General features: G+C 35.1%; 1 protein-coding gene across 8 annotated transcripts in view; it reads left to right on the plus strand.

Moving 5' to 3' along the window:
• Nucleotides 1-19,683, plus strand: part of TAPT1 (transmembrane anterior posterior transformation 1) — a 49,618-nt gene that overhangs the window by 10,442 nt on the left and 19,493 nt on the right. For 5 of the 8 annotated variants that reach the window (XM_037399805.1, XM_037399844.1, XM_037399823.1 and 2 more), the window contains 5 exons: nt 3,856-3,879; nt 11,815-11,977; nt 15,737-15,872; nt 16,706-16,803; nt 16,965-17,034. In XM_037399805.1, the coding sequence (XP_037255702.1) occupies nt 3,856-3,879; nt 11,815-11,977; nt 15,737-15,872; nt 16,706-16,803; nt 16,965-17,034 (491 nt within the window). Of the gene's footprint in view, nt 1-3,123; nt 3,191-3,855; nt 3,880-11,814; nt 11,978-15,736; nt 15,873-16,705; nt 16,804-16,964; nt 17,035-19,683 lie in introns of all 8 variants that reach the window. The other 3 variants (XM_037399852.1, XM_037399862.1, XM_037399815.1) reach the window with 3 other exon arrangements.

The following is a 19,683-nucleotide window of genomic DNA, read 5'->3' on the forward strand; positions in this document are numbered from 1 at the left end:
TGTTTGTACTTTGGTGATGCTTACCGTAGGCACTAGGTGGCTATGTTAAGCCATAGTCTCTAATGTGTTACAGTGCTGTTAATTTTGAGCTGAATCTCAGACTTCCATTATGTTAAGAGAGTTTGCCTAGCTGTGTTAAAAAAAAAAACAAACAAAAAAACCAAAACAAAACAAAAAAACACAAAACAAAAAACAAACCAGCTATTTGGTTTTAGCCTGATGTCAAGTCAAATTTTCTGCCTATTTTAAATATCTGTACGGATGCTGTTGCTAAAATATTAAAATTCAGGTAAATGTACTAATTTTGTGGGTTTAAAAAAAGTGTTCTTTGTTTTTATAAACTCAGCTGTGCTTTTGAGAAACAAGTTTTCTACTCTTCTGAAATTACAGTTAAAAATGTGAAAGACCAGTTGCTGTTTTTGGGTATTGTTCAGTATATTGAAGGAAGTGATCTTGAAAATACCATCTACACTCACACGTGTATATTTAGGTACATGCACCTGCAATGTTAAAACTTAGTCTGTTTGCTTGACAGTGTTTTTAGTGTGAGGCAGGACAGAATCCACTTTAATCTATTCAACTTGACTGTGTTAAGTATAAAGTGTTGTCAGGTAAGATGCGGTGAAACTGAGATTATCTTGAGTGAAGAAGGCTTTGTTTTTGTAACAACTCCTGAAGCAGTTTCTTTCATCGCTGTTTCCTTAAATGTTTGTGGAATTTATTGCCCTATAATCTCTTTATTTGTTCACTACTTGAGGCTTTATCCAAATCATTGATGTTTTAAAGTTTGTGGCTTTTTACTGAAAGATTCACAGTTCATGTTTATAGTATGTAATGGAACTTTTTCAGTTGTAATGATTCTTATTTCTAAATATTCAGAGCCTGCACTTTGATATTTGTTTATTTATTTCCCTAGTTAGGCTGATTTGATTTATTATGGCAAAAAAACATTCGGGGATTTTCTTCTCGCTCAGGAAATGTTTTTATGTGTTTGTAACAAAACAGAGTTCAATAGGTAAAACATCTACAATTACAAAAGGTACTTACAAAGCAGGTGGCTGTTTTATCTTTTCACTTGTTCTTCCTCACAAATGTCAAGTAAGTTTTGAGAGATGTGACTAGTTATTTGAACCTGCCACATCATATTCCATTCTGTGTAGTAAATAAAAGTGCTCCTCCCTTCATCTTGACTTTTTTCTCAACATCTGAGGGAAGTGATTGAGCAGTGGGTGTTCTGTTTCCCCTCCAGTTTTACTCTTCCAGTCATTTATTTCCTCTTAACTCTGTCTGCTCTTTGCAGTGTAGAAACAAGATTATATTACGCATTATTTCTTTTAAACAATAAAACTACATTCCATGTAAGATCGGCTAATTCCTGTCTATGGTATTGTGTGCAGTGCTTAAAGGTAGGGGGAGTGCTTTATAGCCTCTTCCACATATTTTAAAATTCCTCTGAAAGGGAGAAGAGAGTGCTGTATCTTAAGGGAATTTGTTTCCTTTTTCTGCCTAAGCACTGTAAGTGCTTCAGTTTGGCTGCTAATTTGTCATTCCTTATCACTTGATCTTTCCTTTTTAGTAAATGCAGTTCTGTTATTTGTCAGAGCTATGCTGGTGTTAACATAGCTGTTCTAAAGAGAGAGACTCTAAAGCTTCGAAAACTTAGTCACAAGAATCCAAGATTCTGTCATTAAGTAAACTGCTTAAATTGCTGTGGGCAAACTGGCAGGGGTTGAATAATCACATTGTGCTTTTGGCAGGTGTACCTTCATTACTGCTGTGCTCTGTAAATAGGGTGCTCTTAAAAAAATTAACAAACACATCACAAAATGAAATTACATCCTGAAATTACAAAAAAAACCCCAACAAACGTCAGCTGTGCAGTATTTTCTTCCATGTCATGGAAAGAAGTTTCCTAAATGAGTCTCTTCAAATCTGCTCTCATTTTATTTAAATATTCTTTGACAACATAAAAGCATATACTGTGCTGGAACAACAGATCTAAGGTAGAGAGAGAAGTGGACATGGTGGAGTTCTCTTTGGAATTGCAGTCCTTGATAGGTTCATAAAAGTAACTATACCTGTGGTTGAAAGATACGGTTTCCTTTTACAATTTAGGCACATTTTTTTATTAGTACCTTAGACCCAGAGATTCTGGGCAGGTTAATATCTCTGCTTGTTTTGAAACACTTTTATAGAGCCAACTTTTTGTTCTTCTTGAAAATATGTTGCACGCCAGTAAAAGCTCTTGTGGGGATGTGTAAAAGCTCTTGTGTATTATTTGAAAAACACCGTGATGTGAAAGCTAAAATTGTATGTTAGTGAGACTGATGGGACTCCCAATCTAATTATGCTTAAAGGCATTTTACATCTTCTCCACAATGCCAGTATGGACTTGTTACAGAAAGTGAGACTAATTTTTTTCTCTCCAAATTCTAGTTTTCTCAAGAAAATAGAGAATTAGATTATGAATGTTCTTGTATCTGAAGATTGATTGACAGGATCTTTAAATTTCTTCCATATAGAAATAGATATAGACAATATATATGTTCTGTGTTTTTCTTTTACTCAGTTCTCTTTTCCCGGAAATAAGTGAATTTAGATCCTGTCAGAAATAACATCATTAACTTCAGTTTATTATATATACCTCTTAAAGTTCCCATTGCCCTTGTGTGAAATCATAGGTTTACCCTTTCCAATAGGAAGTAAACCGCATTACTTCAAGAAAGAAACCTGTACAAAGAAAGAATCTCAGAAAGCAAACAAAACAAATTTACTGGTGTTCTTATTATGAACATTGTTTCTTTGTTCATACTGTCAGGTATTAAATAAATTTGAGCCTCTGTTGCACTTATTCTCAAGCCTAAATTATGTGTTGTTGTTTTTTTTTTTTTTTTTGTAAGGGCTATAGCTGTTAAATGCATAAACTTCCTATTGTTTGGTTAAATTGAGAAAGTAGTGCACCTGTTCACCAAAAAATGTGGCTTTCTACCAACCAAAAAAAGGGAGGTGCACTCAGTATTTTCTGTAGTAAACTCTCAGATCAAGCACTCCTTTCTCCTCTCCATAACAGTGCATAGCGTAGCAACGTTACAACCTTCTCTTTCTTTCTTTCTTGTAAATCAGACCGAAGGGAAGAGCACTTTCACTTCCTTTATAGGATGGAATGTGGTGTCACAGGGATTCCTCCTTGGTGAGTAAATCCTGATTTTCTTTTTCCTTCTATGCTATCAGCCAAATTCACACATCTACATGTAATCAGTAAAAAGCCTGATTACAAATGAACAGTATCGCTCAATTAACCGACATAATTCAAAGGAGAAACCAACACTTAGTTTTAATAACCAACACATGAAATTGATTCAGTGCTATTTATGGTAGGTATATTTCCACATGTAACTGCATCACTGCGGAAGTAGTTTGTGAACCTAGTAGATTTAAAACTTTTTTGTTTATTATTACATAGAGTGCCTATGGACCAGTTAAGCCCGATTAAAAATAGGGTATCTTGGAAACACTGTAGCCCCTGCTGCACTTATAGTGCCTTAAGCTTTTTTACATTTATTCTAAGTAACACTTCAGCCAGGTTCAGAGCTCTGTTGTTGTGTGTACTGCAAGCAGGTTTTTCGTAATGCTTAATGTAAATTTTGGGGAGTTTTGAAAGTTCATTGCCAGGTATCTTAACACTAGACTTGGAAGTTGATTCTCTGCATAATAAAGTACAGCACTTCAGCATATGTTCATTTACTGACTTCAGTTATAGTCGATTCTGTTATTAAAACAGTAGAAGCTTAATGAAAGCTTATTCTAGTTGTCACTTATTTGAAACCTCTTTTTTTTTTTTTTATTTTGAGACAGCTCTCATCGGGGCCTAACAGCAAGGTTGGTTTCGTTTCATTCTTAGCATGGTCTTGTGCTGTGTTGTGTGCATGTAGAGACTTTTTATTGTTTGAAAAATGAAATGCCATCTAATCTTGGCAAACTCGGCTCTCCATATCCTAGAGTTCTTCATTTGGGACATACTTTTATCATCACTCACTCTGTAATATCTCACAGTTTTACAACAGTGAAGTCCTGCATACTGTAAACTATATCTCTTAAGTCTCAAACTGGATATTAGATCAAAATGGCTTTTCTTTCCGACACCAGACTTAATTCCAAACTTGAACATAACTGTAGGAAAGTATTTCCAATAGATCAGTACATGCGTTTTGAAAATTCTTAGTGTGTAGTTGTATAGGAAGGTATACTCTTCAGACAAACTTGCTTGGGCTTTATTTTCCCTGACATCTTTTTTTAGTATGCTAACAGGAAAGCATCCCCTTATGTGTTAATCTGATTATTTTTTTAATGCTTCATATAAAATGAGAAATTTACCATGTCACAGTTCATTAATGAAGGATACACTGAAGGATTAAGACTTTGATCAAGACTAAATTATCTACCTGTAAAACAAGCCCACAGTTCAGTTTCCATACAAGTATCTGTGATGTAAAAATGGAGAAAGAAAAGATATCTAAACAAAACATTAACTGGACCACCATTTCATTAACAGTAATATATTGTTAATTAATATAAACCTCAGTGGTTGTCTTAACTATTTCAAAGTGTTAACACTGAATAAGTAATAGTTAGAAAGTTTGCTGTAAAATAATTGCTCAAACTTGTAAACTCAGTGCTGAAACACTTCTTCAGTGCAGTGCACCTATATAAATGAAAAGTTTTTTTTAATAGTGTGAAGTACAATAATATTTATAGAATAATACATATATATTTTTAAACTCCTAAGGTAATAGGTTCATTATTAAGATATCAATCTAAAGCATTATTGCAATGATAGTGTATTCATATCTTTAAATTGTCTGTGACATGAGCATTGGAAATTTTGTTTGTGCTCAATGATGAATGATGAAGGAACAATCTGAACTATTTGGACAAGACTATATTTAAGGAACGAATTAAAAATGCAATAAGCTGTAAATCTAGTTCCTGTTGGTTTAAAAAAACCCCAAACAACAAAACAATCAAAAAGCAAAAAACTCTACAAAGTGACTGGAAAACCGTATGTAATCAGACTAGTGAAGAAATGAGTAGCACTAGAAAGCCTGAAAAAGTAAAGAAGTTGTATGAACAGTGTATGATAATCTGTGCAGAGGTAAGTTTAAAGTGGTATAATCAGAGCACTTACGCATCAGATGCTAAAGTAGTTAAGTACTCAGACAAGTGTACTTATCCACACATTACTTCGTATACTATATAGTGAAAATATTCATTTTGCAGTGATGGTTTTTGAAATGTGTATACCACAGACTACTGGTATTTTTTAGACTTTTTTTTTATACAGTAAGGACAAATTTGTGTGTGTTGCGGAGTGCATTTTATGTTCCAAATGGCTTAACCACTTCAAATTCAATATGCAAGGCTTATTAAAACACTTAACATCCTTTTTTGTTGGGTATTTTATTGGAAGTCGGTCACTTCAGCAAATTTATGCATTAGCTATTTGTGGTTTGTAACATATTAAAGCCAGATATCAGTAAACTGTGGTTGATTTGTAATAATGCTCTACTATAATGCTAAGTTATTTTGATTGTACGTTTGTTGGAACAAAAAAGAGGTTTGTAGGGTAGATGCCAATACACTGAAAGCCTTGAACTGTTAAGGGAAAAGTACTGTGAAATCCAACATGCTGTTCAGTTAAAAGTCACAAACATTATATATTGGTAGTATGACCATTTTTATGGTGGTGGCCTTTGTGAATGATTGAACCTCATGGTTTTCAACCAGTGGATGGAGACAGAACTCTTATTACTGTATGAAATGCAGATCATGGCCTCTTGTGTATGGTGTTAAATAGACGTACCTTGAAAATTACAGTCAGGTCACTAGTTACTTAAACTTTCACTTGTCTGAGGAGACTGAATATGATGAACGCTTTTTTTTCACACCGGATTTCACTGGGTAGCTGGTTTATGTATATCTTGAAATTGGTTTGATTTTTAATTTTGTAACATTTAGAGTGGATTATGTGGACGTGTGTCACAAGTAATCATGAAAAAAACCCAGGGTTTTTTGCTGTTTTTTTCCTAAAATATATAGAGCAAATTTGTCGGTAGCCATAATATTTTCTTCAATATTAATATTTAATAGTAATATTTGATTCTAATTTTATAGTATTTTAATTCTATAGAATAGCAAAGTAAATATTTCTTAACTTCTTATAAGGAAAGTTGCTTGGCTTTAGCTTTCTAAAGGGGGAGGACATACGCAGATCCAGTGATTTTACTAAGCAGGAAAGACTTGGATTCACACTTTCTAAATGTGTCTCAGGGCAGACAAGCCGTAAAATGGAAAGCTCAAAGCATGAGTATTAAGCCTTGAGCTTATGAATTGTGCTGAAAAAAGTAATTTTTTTTCTACTAAACAGACTAGTTTTCTGAATTGCTAGTTCATGGTCGATGTCAGTCAGTGCACTGTATAAATTTTGCCGTAGTTTCCCTTCCAGCTGCCTCGAACAGTGTGTGATAAACATTGAGCTTGGCATGCTTCTCCTTTTGTTAATTGACTGGGCTGGAACAGAAGCATGCAGTGGTGAAATAGGGAGGTATAGTAGCAAGGCTCACACATCTCATATTAAAATTAATAATAAGCTTGTATATCCCCTTAAGCATGCATTTGTATAATTATATTTTGTGGAGACATAAGAGTTGGTTTCACTGGAGATTTTCTGTCAATTAGTAGATGGAATGGTGAACGTACCCAAAGGCTGAGGAGTTTGAACGACTTATTAAGTAGATGCTGTAGAATATTGAAGTCCCTGTGTGTTATTTTTTCTGTATGGCCTTAATTTGCTAGTTAGTGTTACAGTGTGAGAGAGTTTTATCTATAGAGAAATGCTTGGATTTTTACTTTGAATTTGTGCAGGTTGAAGGATCATCCCATGTTCAAACCGCTCAGTGTATTCAGCAGTAGTAATAGTAAAGCAATACAAGATTTTATGTGGCGGGTAATAGAAAGAATGAATAAGCCTTACTCTTTATTACTAAGGTACTTTGGTGTTTGAAGTTTAATTTTTAAAAATTGATTCCTTGGTAGTCTGTACAGCTAAATGTGGGAACTAGAGGCTTAGTGTAATGAAACCTCTTAAAATTGTGTAAAGAGCATCTTGAAGAGCATGACTTAGAGCAAAAATGTTAAAGTAATAATGGAATAATGGCAGAAAATAATCAGGTGAACAGACAGAAATCATGTATCTTAATAAGGTGCATTTGAAGGACAGTTCAAATGCCCTGAATCCGCTTATGTTCTGCTGTATGTGAGATGTGAAACTTGTAATTTAAATTCTGTTCAGCTATGTAATCAGCTAAATTGTAAAACAATTTACATAACGTTATTTCTGGAATCCAATAGGATATTAGAGGAACTGCATCTTGGACAAAGGCTCTCATGGCATTATCTTTTAAGAGCAGAGTTCACTAAAGCCAGGAAAGTGTTAATATTTAATTTACTTCTGCAGCATCACTGTATTCATGGGATAGCTTTGAAGGAAAAAACAAACAGATTTCTGTAGAAAGATCCTACTCCTTGCTGTTTCGTAACCAGAATAATTAAATATAAATTAAGGTGGTAGTTATGCTCTTTATTTTTCTACTTTATTCACGCATGAGAAAAAACACCCATAACTAATTTTCATGTGAAATCTTTCCCTCTGTATTCTGTCACACTTCCTGCACAACTTTAAAAATATAAAGTCTTTTGAAATGAGCTAAGCTGTTTCAGCTTCTCAGATCTCTGTTCAGTGGTTTCTGGAGTTGTACAGTAGCTCAGTATTGTCTAGTTTTACCTCTTGGCTTCTTTCAAATGAGAAATTGAATTGGAAGTATTATCAGCACTATGCTATGCTTTTCTTGACCTTTGTCTAGTTGTCATAGCTTGGCCAATACTGGCTTTTTTCTTCGTATGTTTTTGAGATTCTCTAGTGTTCATGGTGCAGATGAGTACAGAGTTACAAATTTGTATGTGATACTAATCATGAGGTCTGATTAATCAAGATTGTTCTGGAAGTACTTTCCAGTATTGGCACTAAGTAGTTACTGGAGGCAATAAATAGAAACATGTATTAAGAAATGCAGAAAATGTAATCTATGTAATGAGTGAGCTAAGACTTTCTTACAGGCTTAAAATCACATCAGCCTGTGTGTTTGTGTATTAAACAGCTTAATGTGAAGGATAGGTATGATTTGTGACAAATACAGCTTGAACCAATGTGAGCCTGATCATATACTAAAACTGCAGTGTTCGGTTCACATTGATCACATAGTTTCATAACTGCAAGCTTTGCAGTTCCGTGTATTTGCCAAAAGGTGACAAATCATTAGTCTTAATTCATTTACTTGATTTTTTTTTTTACTTTGTAGGAAATAATTATCCCTATTCCATATTATATTCAGAGCCACACCTCGAAATCCTTTTGTAAATGTTCTTAGCCAGAGCAGAAAAGGATTCTGCTGCAATAAAAGTGCTTTTGTGGGTTTATGCAGTAGTTACGGTTAATCTCTCTCAGGCGGAAATATGTTAGCTGTAGGACCATAGATTACTTGCCTAGTCAATATGTAGGAGTCTTTCTTAGTGCACAGTGAAAGAACATGGAATATATTGTAAATGCTAGGATATTCTTACTCATTTCTCTGTCTAGAAAGCAGTTTTCTGTACTCAGCCTCTGCCATAATCCCTTGTACTGACTAGGGGTTAGGGGTGCTGACAGCTCTTCGGTCATCAAACTCAGTAAAATGAAACCGTGGGGATATTTTTGTGACTTCTTTTAAAGATGTGTTTTGAAGAAGTAGTCTGCTACTTGTGTGTATGCAAAGCACAAGAAGCTATTGCAGAACTTTGAATAGAGCATTAATAGAGTGTATTTTTAGTTAAAATGTCAGGGGGAAAAATGGGAGTGTTTACTGCATTTTTTCTTAGATACACAGACAATTGAGAAATTAAATCCAAGTGGCTTTGAGAGGTAAAATTCTCTAAACCCATAATTTGAATGTACTCTGTTGTACAAAAGCTTAATTCCTGTAAGGCACAGCAGTCAAGTGTACTTGATCTGACCCTTTTGGGCAGCCTTTGAATTGAATGATAGCGATGCTCCGTTTGTTCAGTGCACAGCACGTTCTGAAAATGGTTCATCTGTCCAGTGTACAGGATGCGCTGTAAGTTTGGATGCACCTTCATATGGCGTTAACTCTCCTGAGTTAGTTTTCGGAGTTGAGACCACCTTTAGAAGAGCAGTTGTGCTCTTGGTTATGTGTAGTCTGGTCTTAGAGTTTGTATTCACCTGTAATGGTCACTGTCTGCTTTTACATCACCACCTGAACTGGTTTTACTCAAGTGAATGTAGGTCATACTGATGAAAATCAACATAAGCAGAAGAGTGATAGGGTTAACAGTACAGAATAACTGCAACTTCTGACTGTAGTGGTGGTTGGGCATCTTTGATGTTTGTAAGCCAGAAAACCTTTAACATTATAATTTTCAGTCTGTATTGATTTGTGGACATCAAAGCATTTTCGTGTGAGAATCTTTCTGAACTGCTTCAGAAACTTCATAAACAGGTTCTACTTACTAGTGCATTTGGACAAGAGACCAGCCCGTCATTAAAACTGGTACCTTGCCAAAGTTTTAAACCATCAACTTTTGAAGTGGGTGTCTCTCTTGCTAGTCAGGTTTTCTCTACCAGGTACAGACTACTTCTGTAGTGATAAGAAGGCTGGAAGGCTGAAGATGGTAATTTTCTGAGTAACAAATTCTGATTCTCTTTTTGAAATGCTAGGACTTTGCATTACTGTTGTGGAGTAATAATGCCGTTACCACTTTATCCCAATCTATATCGTGGAGTATGAGTGTTGGCTGACTCTTACTGAATGAGTATACTTCCAAAGTTGAAGTAGGTTGGAGAAGGAACGTGCTGTGTTGCTCGGCATATGAGTGGCAATCATAATCATGGGCTTCCTTAAATCCTATAGATGTTTCAATGTATGCTAATATAGTTAAATAAGTATAATCATTTAAGTCAGATGTAGTTAAATAGGGCAATAAACTTTTAAAATATAATTTTGCAGTTTGGAGAGCTTGCATTTTTTGTGTGTGTCATGCAGGTTCCTTAAGTAGCAGACAACTACTGGATATGCTAGAAAAGGGACACTTTCAGTTTTCATGAACTTTGCAAGATTGGTGCAGTTCAAACTCAGTTCGGGGGGTAAAAAGGAAGAAAATTCACAGGCTTTTTGTCAAGGACTTAGACTGAAATAAAAGGTGGTATGGTTGCTGTTACTGGATGCCTTCTGAGAGCAAGAAAATGTCTCAGGGTGAGAAAGCCACTCTAAGCAGTTCTGTTGTGCTAGACCAGGTTGAATTCTATTTTTCAGAATATAATTAATTTTAATACAGATTATGCAGTAAAAAGTATAGAATAAAAGGAGCAATTGCTCTCTATTCAAAGTGTAATACTGTAAATCTGAGTTCTGCAAGTTTTCTTATGCGCACGCTTTATTTGCCCATTGTAGAATGACACTGTGGTTCAGTGTTACGATGCGTTAATGCTGTCTTCAGGGGTTTTGTTTTGTGTTTTTTTAAATGGAAGACAACAAAAAACCTGAAGTATAACACTCTAGCTCCAATGTTGTAGCTGGCATTTTTTACTTGTCTGCAGATCTGTAGAAAGTCTTGACTTGCAGAGGTGATAAGTAACTGTTCAGATTTTTTTTAAAATAGCATGAATTTTTGTCAAATTTAGGGGTTTTTTCTAAACATGTTATCAGTTTGTGAGCATTGTTGGATAACCTAGTGATTTAAAAATACAGAAAATGAAAATCCATAACTTGCGTTCTGCTAATTGGTTCCGACTTTTATGAACCATTAATTTCTGCAAAAACCTTTCAGTGTATATTAAAATTAAATACCTGTCATAGAAATTATTTCTCTATTTGTTTATATTCTCAACCTTTTGATTTAATTTGAAAGCTGTTTAAATGCTTTGCATCATGTTAATACTAAACTAAGTAAAGAGACAAGTAAATCCTGCCTTGTGATTTCATTATGCTTATGGCTGCTATTGTGGCAATTGAAGTAAAACTATTTTCATCCTGTAGTTTTAGTTCATAGGATGAAATTGTGTAATGATTCATTTGGTCTTCTGAGTTACTTGTGGAACTATAGATAGAAGACTTCTGAGTTACTTGTGGAACTATAGATAGAAGACTTCTGCATTGGTTCAAGATCAACCTCAAGTGCTCCGATGTCAAATCGCTTGCATTTACTGCTACAGAGCTTAGAGCTGAAAGAAGATACAGGATTTCATTTAGAACCTGTTCCTCAGCATCTGCTTCACTGAAATTGAAGATGACTGCTTCATTTCTTTTTTTTCGGTCATAGTAAATACAATTTCTGTAACTGAGGAAGTCAAAATGATAAGGCGAATTGGCTGGCTAGAAGAGGGAAGGTAAACTAAAAACCAATGGGCATGCATGCGAAAGGTTCTTAACAAGTGGAAGCTCTTAACCCAACAAGTACAGTATTTTAACTAAGTGGATGTGGCAGATAAGAGAATGTGATCCTGTTCAGGAGCGTGATCTATAAATGTGTATCACGGTCATGGTGTTCCTTATGTGTTGGAGTGAGGGGCAGGGAAAGGGGCAGTAATAAACTACCATTAAAATATATCCTTGATTAACAGCTTCTGTAAGTTCTTATTCATATGGTAATGTCTGTATTTTGTGGGTATATGACATTTAGTGGAACTTTTTGCCCTTTGTATTTCAGTGATAGACGTTTGCTACAACCTGCTCAGGTATGTGACATTCTCAAAGGAGTTATATTGGTCATCTGCTACTTCATGATGCACTATGTTGACTACTCTATGATGTATCATCTGATAAGGGGACAGTCTGTCATAAAGCTCTACATCATCTATAACATGCTTGAGGTAAGAATGCTGACATCAGAATATCAAGCATGCTTTTTTCAGACTGTTTAAAATATTGTTGTATCGCTGTATTTGTAATTAGAATGTGGTGCATCTCGTATTCTCACAAATGTGCGCACACCCATGATTAATAAGCCTAGGTGCAGTGAAACAGACAAGTTCATGAAAAATAAGCTTTATAGATACTGTTTCGTATTGCCTAGTTCCTGGAGCTTATTAATTAATTTAGTTGAATGAAAATTGAGAAATGGAAATGGAAGAATTGTCTTAAACTGAAATGCAAGGGGTGGACCGGATAAGATTTTGAAGTAGTTTTGAAAAACAGAAACTATCGATTTGAAATAATAAGATCCTGAGAGCGAGCGGAGAAGGAAGATAGTAGAAGACATGGAATTTCTTTTTTTAATTCTTACTTTTGGAAGTATACCTTTCATTGTATGCAAGGACATGCTTTACTGTTTAACCTGTCTCAGTCCTGGCTAGCAGACAAAAGCCTGAGTACGTAAACAGTAAGTTGAATGGATATAGTGAAACAAGAAAAGGAAGTCCTGTTTGGGGAGGTAAGGTAAAGAGAAATTCAGGGGTAAAAAAAATGTTTGTTTTGTTATTAATTTAAAGCATGAAATTTTCAATTGCACTTTTATGAGCAGTGATTCACGAATAATGTTTTCATAGCTACAATCTTGTCTCCATCCTGCAACCGTAGGACATGTATAGGAATACAACCTCTTAAAAGGACTCAATCAGATCTTTGTACACAAGAGTTAATCTACTAGGATTCTGGGATCTCTGAATAACATATTAATGTTTGTTTGAACATCTGTTTTACCTTTGTTTGAAGACTGTTAAAATTGGGCTACGCTTTGTGCAAAATCTGACTATTTTGTCTAAAGGTATTTGTTCTTTCCTCATAAAATATGAAAATATTGCATAAGGAATACAATTCATTATGCTATGTGAAATAAATAACATACAAGCCTCCTCAGTTGTTTATTCATAGGGATTTGTTTCGGTTGTTTTTAGATTTGATGAAAAACATGTACACATACTAAATTCGCACTGAGTTACTATGTGGATTTTACTTGTGTTGGGAAATATTCATCCACATATAGCTCCAGAATCTGAGAGAGTATAATTTAACAAAAAATCCATGTGCTCAAAATAGTAATTTCTCTTTTATTTCAAGACTACTTCAAAAACTGAGAAAGTACAGCACTATGTGCTTACCATGTAATTTGAAGAGATACTGCAGTGTTTGCTATAAATTAGAAGCCACATGCCAATCCAATTTAAATGGAGAGGAGAAGAGTTGAGTTTCCTTGCTATGTTTGGCAGAATCAGAAGTGTGTGTCTCAACTAAGAATTGCTGCCCGGGTTTCTTTTTGGGAAAGGGGGAAGTCTGTTGCCACTCATAGTCATTAGAAAAGTTACATTAGAATTTGAAGTTAGAAATTGTATTTAATTTCCATGGTGTCTCATGAAACCCAGCATGCTAAGCAGAGGGCATGTTTAAAGTGGTTTTTTTTGGTTTTACCATGGTAGGTTGCAGGCACAGTATTGGCAGTAAATGTCATGGGATCCCACTGGAAGACTTGATAGTCGGCTTTCAATAGTTTGAATATTGGCTTGCTTAGATTACTTTGTTGAATTTTGTTGTAAGTCTTTGCTACTATGCAAGCAGTGTTTTTTAAGCAATAAACTTTACATTTTTACAAGTTTTCAAAATAGGAAGATCTCCTTAATTTAGTTAAATCACTTGAGCAACAGAGATGTTTACAATGTCCTAATGTTTTCGGCTGTCAGCAAGTCCAGGAAATACTGTCCTGGACAGATGTGAGGAATGCAAAAGCTTCAAATTGTGTCCTGAATGCTCCCGATAGACAGCTTAAGGGGAGCATTCAGCACATTTAGCTTAAATGACACTTCTCTTTTTTAGATTCAGACCCACCGGCTCCTGCTCCTTGTGAAGCCCCAGTGTGCGTTACCGCTGGTGACAGCACTCACCATGGAATTCTGCTGGAGCCTGGAGCCGGCATGTAGGGTTTAGGTAAGTCGTATTTGGAAAAGCAAGCAACAATATTGTGTGGTGGGTTTTAATATTTTCTATTCTGTCAGCTGAGAAGCAAGGACTGCTTAAATAAAAAGGAAAGCAAAGCCACCATGTTATCTATTAAAACCCTCACAATATTGTGAACAAAAATTTACCAAATTCTAAGCATTCTGTAGTCAGTGTTACTACACCAGGTGTAATTACTCAATGGGTCATCACAATGAGCAGGAATTAAATAATGTAGATCACCTTAATTTACAAAATTTAAAAGCCGAAAACAATACCACTGTAAATATCTCTCAGACTGATGGGGGTTTGAACTTCAGATTTATGATGATTCATCAGCTCATGGTTTCTTTCATTTTATTTCATAGGTGATGCTTAAAGAGTAGCATATAGTTTACTTTTTTTAATTCAGCCTTCAAATTCTAGGTAACTTCAATAAATGTTGGCTTGAATAGGTTAAAGTGTATGACTTCCCTCCTTCAGTATCTTTACCTGCAGAACTCTTAGTGAACAAAGTCAGAAAATGATCCCAAATCCACACTTACTTATGTTGTCCCAAGAAGTTATTTTCCTGTTAATAGGTATGGTTCAATATTTGCAGGTGCATCATGCACCTAGTTCTGTATTGTTGCATGTTGTTTTAACATGTCCAAAATAGTTGTCTTGCAGAAAGACAGTAAGAGGAAATATCAGTTGTCTTTATTAAGTAGACTTAATCAGGTTTTCATATTCAACTATTTCTGTTTTGTAGAGTTAGTAAGCAGTGTGGCTTTTTTTTTTAGCCAGACATGTGCCTTGTGATACCAAATTTAATTTTGTAAGTGCTGGTTTTGTTGTTTTATGCAGCTTCGTTTGAAAATTATTGAACTGTAGTGTATAGGCAGAAAAAAACTTCCCTTGTGATTATCTTCAGGTTTACATGTTTGCTGATACTAAAGTGTTGGGAACTGGTAGAACTCCATGGGACCTTTCTTGCCTGTGGTATTGCGAGCTCAGATTGCTGTCCATGTTTTTCCTATCTTTAGAATTGCTGCTAGATATTTTTCCCAACTCGTGCATATATTCGTTGTATTACACTTGAGACGTTTGTAGCTTTTTCAAACTTATTTTCCCCTTTTGTCAGAATTTTAGTCCCTCTTGATCACCTGCTGTTGTGCTGTGGTACTTTTACTTTTGAATTCTGCTTTATGCAGAGATTTGTATTAAGTATGTACTTTATTCCAAGGTGTAAGGAAACAGTACAGCCAAATCTGATTTCAGTCTTTCTTGTATCTGTAAGTTGATGATGTTCCTTACCACACATCTGAAATTCACTTTTCTTCCCCCAGCACCCTCCCATTAAACCCAGAGGGATAGGAAAAAAGTATTTAGGATAGTTTGATGCAACATACATATTGCTTTATCAAAGGCTGAAGTTAGAACTGTACTTGGGTGTCTTCCAAGGAGGCATCTAAGATAAAAGTAAATGGTTATATGTTGTAAATACTGCTGAAAATGGGATATAGTGAGATTGAGAGGGAAAGTAAGCTGCTGAGTATACAAAAGGAACAATGTCTGTGAAATCCAGAGTGGAAATGGAATGAATAAGAGCTGGAAAGTGATAAATACGTGAAACTTTTTTTAGGTTGAGCTGTACTTACAGTGTCATATTCAGGTGTTAGAAAAATATTGCTTTAAGGCAGTGAAAAGTTCTTCTTGTTTAGGTGGCTGATCGTCTGTTTTCTTCATTTGGACAAGATATTTTGGATGCTCTTTATTGGACAGCTACAGAACCTAAGGAAAGAAAAAGAGCTCACATAGGTGTGATTCCTCACTTCTTCATGGCAGTGCTTTATGTCTGTATCCTTTTTCTTCACGAAGTTGCAAATTTTAAAAAATTAAATTACAGAGTAGTTGCTCTGCATTATTTTATAAAATATTTGAAAAATTGATAGTGTTCCTAAATTGGTGTTCCTTTGCTTTCAAAGTAAGATTGCCAGTACTACAGTTTAAAATTAATGAAAAAAAACCTCTTCTAACCTGCTTCAGAAAAAACACCAAACCTTTATAACGGTATACCACTGCAGTAGTAGACAGGGGTTTTTAATGTGCAGTAAAATTAAAAACAGTAATTGGATAGTTCGTGGAAACTTTGATCTCTGATTTGTATTTGACTATTTTGGGTTACAGGGTCTTGAAGACAGTGGGGTTTTGTTATTTAGTGGAATGTTACAAACATAGCTTGAAAATGTTTTCTTGAAACAAAGGAATAAACTCATGAATATTCAGGGTGCAAATGAGTTCAGTGTGAAGTAACCTTAGAGTGAAATAATGGAAGTGATCTGTAAAGACATACAGAATGATAGATATGGTGATGAATTTTGAATTCTTGTACTTTCCTCTGTTTTCTCTGACATCTTTAGGCTAATTCTGAATCTTTCTTTATCTCAGATTTTTTTTTTTCTTTCAGGTTGTATTGCTGCTTCTCCTGACTAATGTCATGAGGCTCTTCTAGAACAAGAAAAATTAATACAATTATTGCATGCTATGAAACACTGTAGGCACATTACATAGGTTTAGGTATTCTGAGCTGTAAATCTAGTGGACAGGGAGATACAAATCTCTTTGTTAAACTTTGGAAACAGAACAGGAAATATTACTTCCAAATATGCTTCCTTAACCCTGCTATCTAGTCCTGCACGCTATTCTTATAATGGTTCAAGCAACAACCCTTAATGTGGCCTTCAACTCCCACAATAAATCACTGCTTACCATCATGATGTCCAATAATGTAAGTATGTAGCTTTATTACATAGCTACCCTAATTTTTTTCACCATCCTTAATCTGTGTATCATATGTATCGTGTCTATTTTCATATTATTTGATAGTCTGATTTGTTTATATCATTTTTTAATCAATAGAAACTAACTAACTGTTTTTAAAAATTGCAGTTCGTTGAAATAAAAGGAAGTGTTTTCAAGAAGTTTGAGAAGAATAATCTTTTTCAAATGTCAAATAGCGGTATGTATAGCTGGGCTAAACAGGAGAAAATGTGAAGTGAGATCTAATTTTTTAATTTATTTATTTATTTAATATTATTGTTAAAACAGCTTTACATTGGTGAATTTGAGCATTCTGACTTGAGTTCCTCATCTCCCATATTACTGTTTGGTTCGGTAGGATGAAACTGGGGTTCCACTTCCAGGACCAGTGTCTCACACATTCTTAAATGGCTACTTTTATTTGAAATGCTAAAACAACCTATTGGCTGTGTGCTAAAGTTATTAAATATGACTTTCAGATTTAATTCATGGTATTCAAAATATGTATGCTTCAAAGCATCTGAAGTAATCTGTGTTTTCAAAAAGTTGACTTTATAGTGTGCTGAATTGATGTTGATCTTAGAACGTATGTTGTTGGCAGTTGTGAGCATGGATCTTGAAATGCTTCCTCGCTTCTCAAAAAGAACGTAACGATGAAGTAGCTGGTTTATGAGGGAAATACCAGACGTGACTGTAACTGCTGACATGGTGTTGAGACAGTAGGAGGGGGTATTTGGGAAACATGTTTTGCTTCTGGCACTTCTTAACTGTGTTGCTGCTTAGTATGGCATTTGGGAAGTCTTACTCAGTGTGTCTCATGAGGAAAATCTGTTACAGGTATACTTTGATGGGGGTACTTTCTAATACTGGTATCAGCCATCTGAAATATTTGCGGAATTCTTCGTTTCAAAACTAATAGGAGAGATTGCACTTTAAACTAGAGCTTCTTTGCTTGTAATATTTTCTGACCTTTCATCACATATGTTTCTGTTTATTTCTGCATATGGCGCTCTTGGTCAAAGCTATAGGTAGGCAAACAGAATATATTTCTTCATGCCAACTCCTAGTTTTTTAAACCAGAGAACTCAACTGTTCAAAAGGTTAAAAAAAATGATGTAGCTACTCATCCGAAAATAGATGATTTGGATTTTTTTATCAAGAGTTAAACTTCCAGCAGGCTTGCTTCAGGTTTTGGATTCTGGCTCTTAGTGTGATTTTCATCAAATTCATCTGCAAACTGTGATGATACTACATACAAATGTTAAATGGCAATTGTTTTGTTATGCTTTGGGTGAGAGACTATATAACATCTTAAATATATAACATAACAAAAAAATTAGCATTAAATTTGAATGTACCTCAACTTACATAAGTTCTTAATGCCCCCCAAAAAATCTTCCCAGATGGGTTAAGGTGTTTATCTGTTCTACTAGTATGTAATTTTAGTTCCAAGATTTAAATACTTGCATTTTTTAAAATTTAAATTTATTTAACTTTACAGTGAGAATGTCTAAAAGTGATGTTTACTAAAATATTAACAGAAAACACCGATGATTTTTCTTACATTTCCTCTCATTAATCACAATACTTGCAGATAATAGTTACGAGTATGCACCTAGCTCTACTGAAAGGCGAGGCCTCTTTCTTGATTTAAATGTTGAAATAAATGAGGGACTACTATTAGAAATGGCTAGTCATTTCCTCCACAAAAAGCACCTGCAATAGTATGTTAGAAGAAATGTATATCAATATTTTATTGCTAGGCATTATTGCTGAAGACCCATAATAGCAATATCAGACCTTCCTTTATCACTTGGTGGAAAAAGTGATGCCATTCATTATACCATACGGGGATGGAGGCAGGTGAGCACATACACAGAAGAGTGCACAAAACAAGCTAATTTATTCCCTTCAAAAAGATAACCTTTTTTTCTTGGTGTGGTTATAAATAGCAATGTTTTTCTTCTTGTAGATATATAATGCAGACAGGATTTTAGAAGAGGTTTTCACCTCTTTTGGACTTGAAGAGATTTACTGCATCACAGCTTCTCTAAGGATGGATCAGTGTTGCTTCAGTTCATGTATTCTGATAACTTTGTTATCCTTCTAGATGTGTTTATTTCCTGCAGCTGAAATGTGTTGGCATTCTAAGCCGATGCTATATTCCTGCCTCTGGAGCTGAGGCTAGTCTGGTCCTGGGGACTGAACTTCCAGTTAGCCCTTGGAGTGCCTTCTGCGTCCTAGAATATAATATACTTAAACTGCATGCCTGGGCTGAAATAAACCGCTAAAGTAAATCACTAAATATAGGTTCCCCCATATATTTCCCACTTCTCTCAGTTTCTTCTACCCATGTTCTGAGGCCTGCAGTCTCCGCTGTAGGGCAACAATGACAACAGTAGCTGATTAAGCTTAGGTAGACTGAATGAATGCCCCCTTGCCCCACCTTTTCTGGGGCTTTGATCAAAGTATTACCATTGTCTCAAACATTTAATCCTAATTCAGGTGCTGATTAGTCCACAGAGGTTAAATGTATTAATTTTGGGGGAGCGAGGGAACTAAGGTCAGTCTCATAGAGGCATCTGAGGAACTTGTCATGAATAGGTGAAACTCCCTTATTTAACATGTTAATTAAAAGAAAAACATAAACTAGCAGAAAAGTAAGGTATCAGTGAGCTCAAGAGTAGACATTGTGACCAAGAGGATGTGCTACAAATAGAATTCAAAAGCAAGTAATCTTGTGTACAGAAGCGTGAGAAAAGAAATGAATGGTTTCAGTTGTGTGTCCTAAGGCTTGTCCTATGTCATGTGTTGAAATACATTGCAGAGCTCTGTCTGGTGATGAAGA

The sequence above is a fragment of the Falco rusticolus genome, chromosome 1 (assembly GCF_015220075.1).
Source record: "Falco rusticolus isolate bFalRus1 chromosome 1, bFalRus1.pri, whole genome shotgun sequence".
NCBI lineage: Eukaryota > Metazoa > Chordata > Aves > Falconiformes > Falconidae > Falco > Falco rusticolus.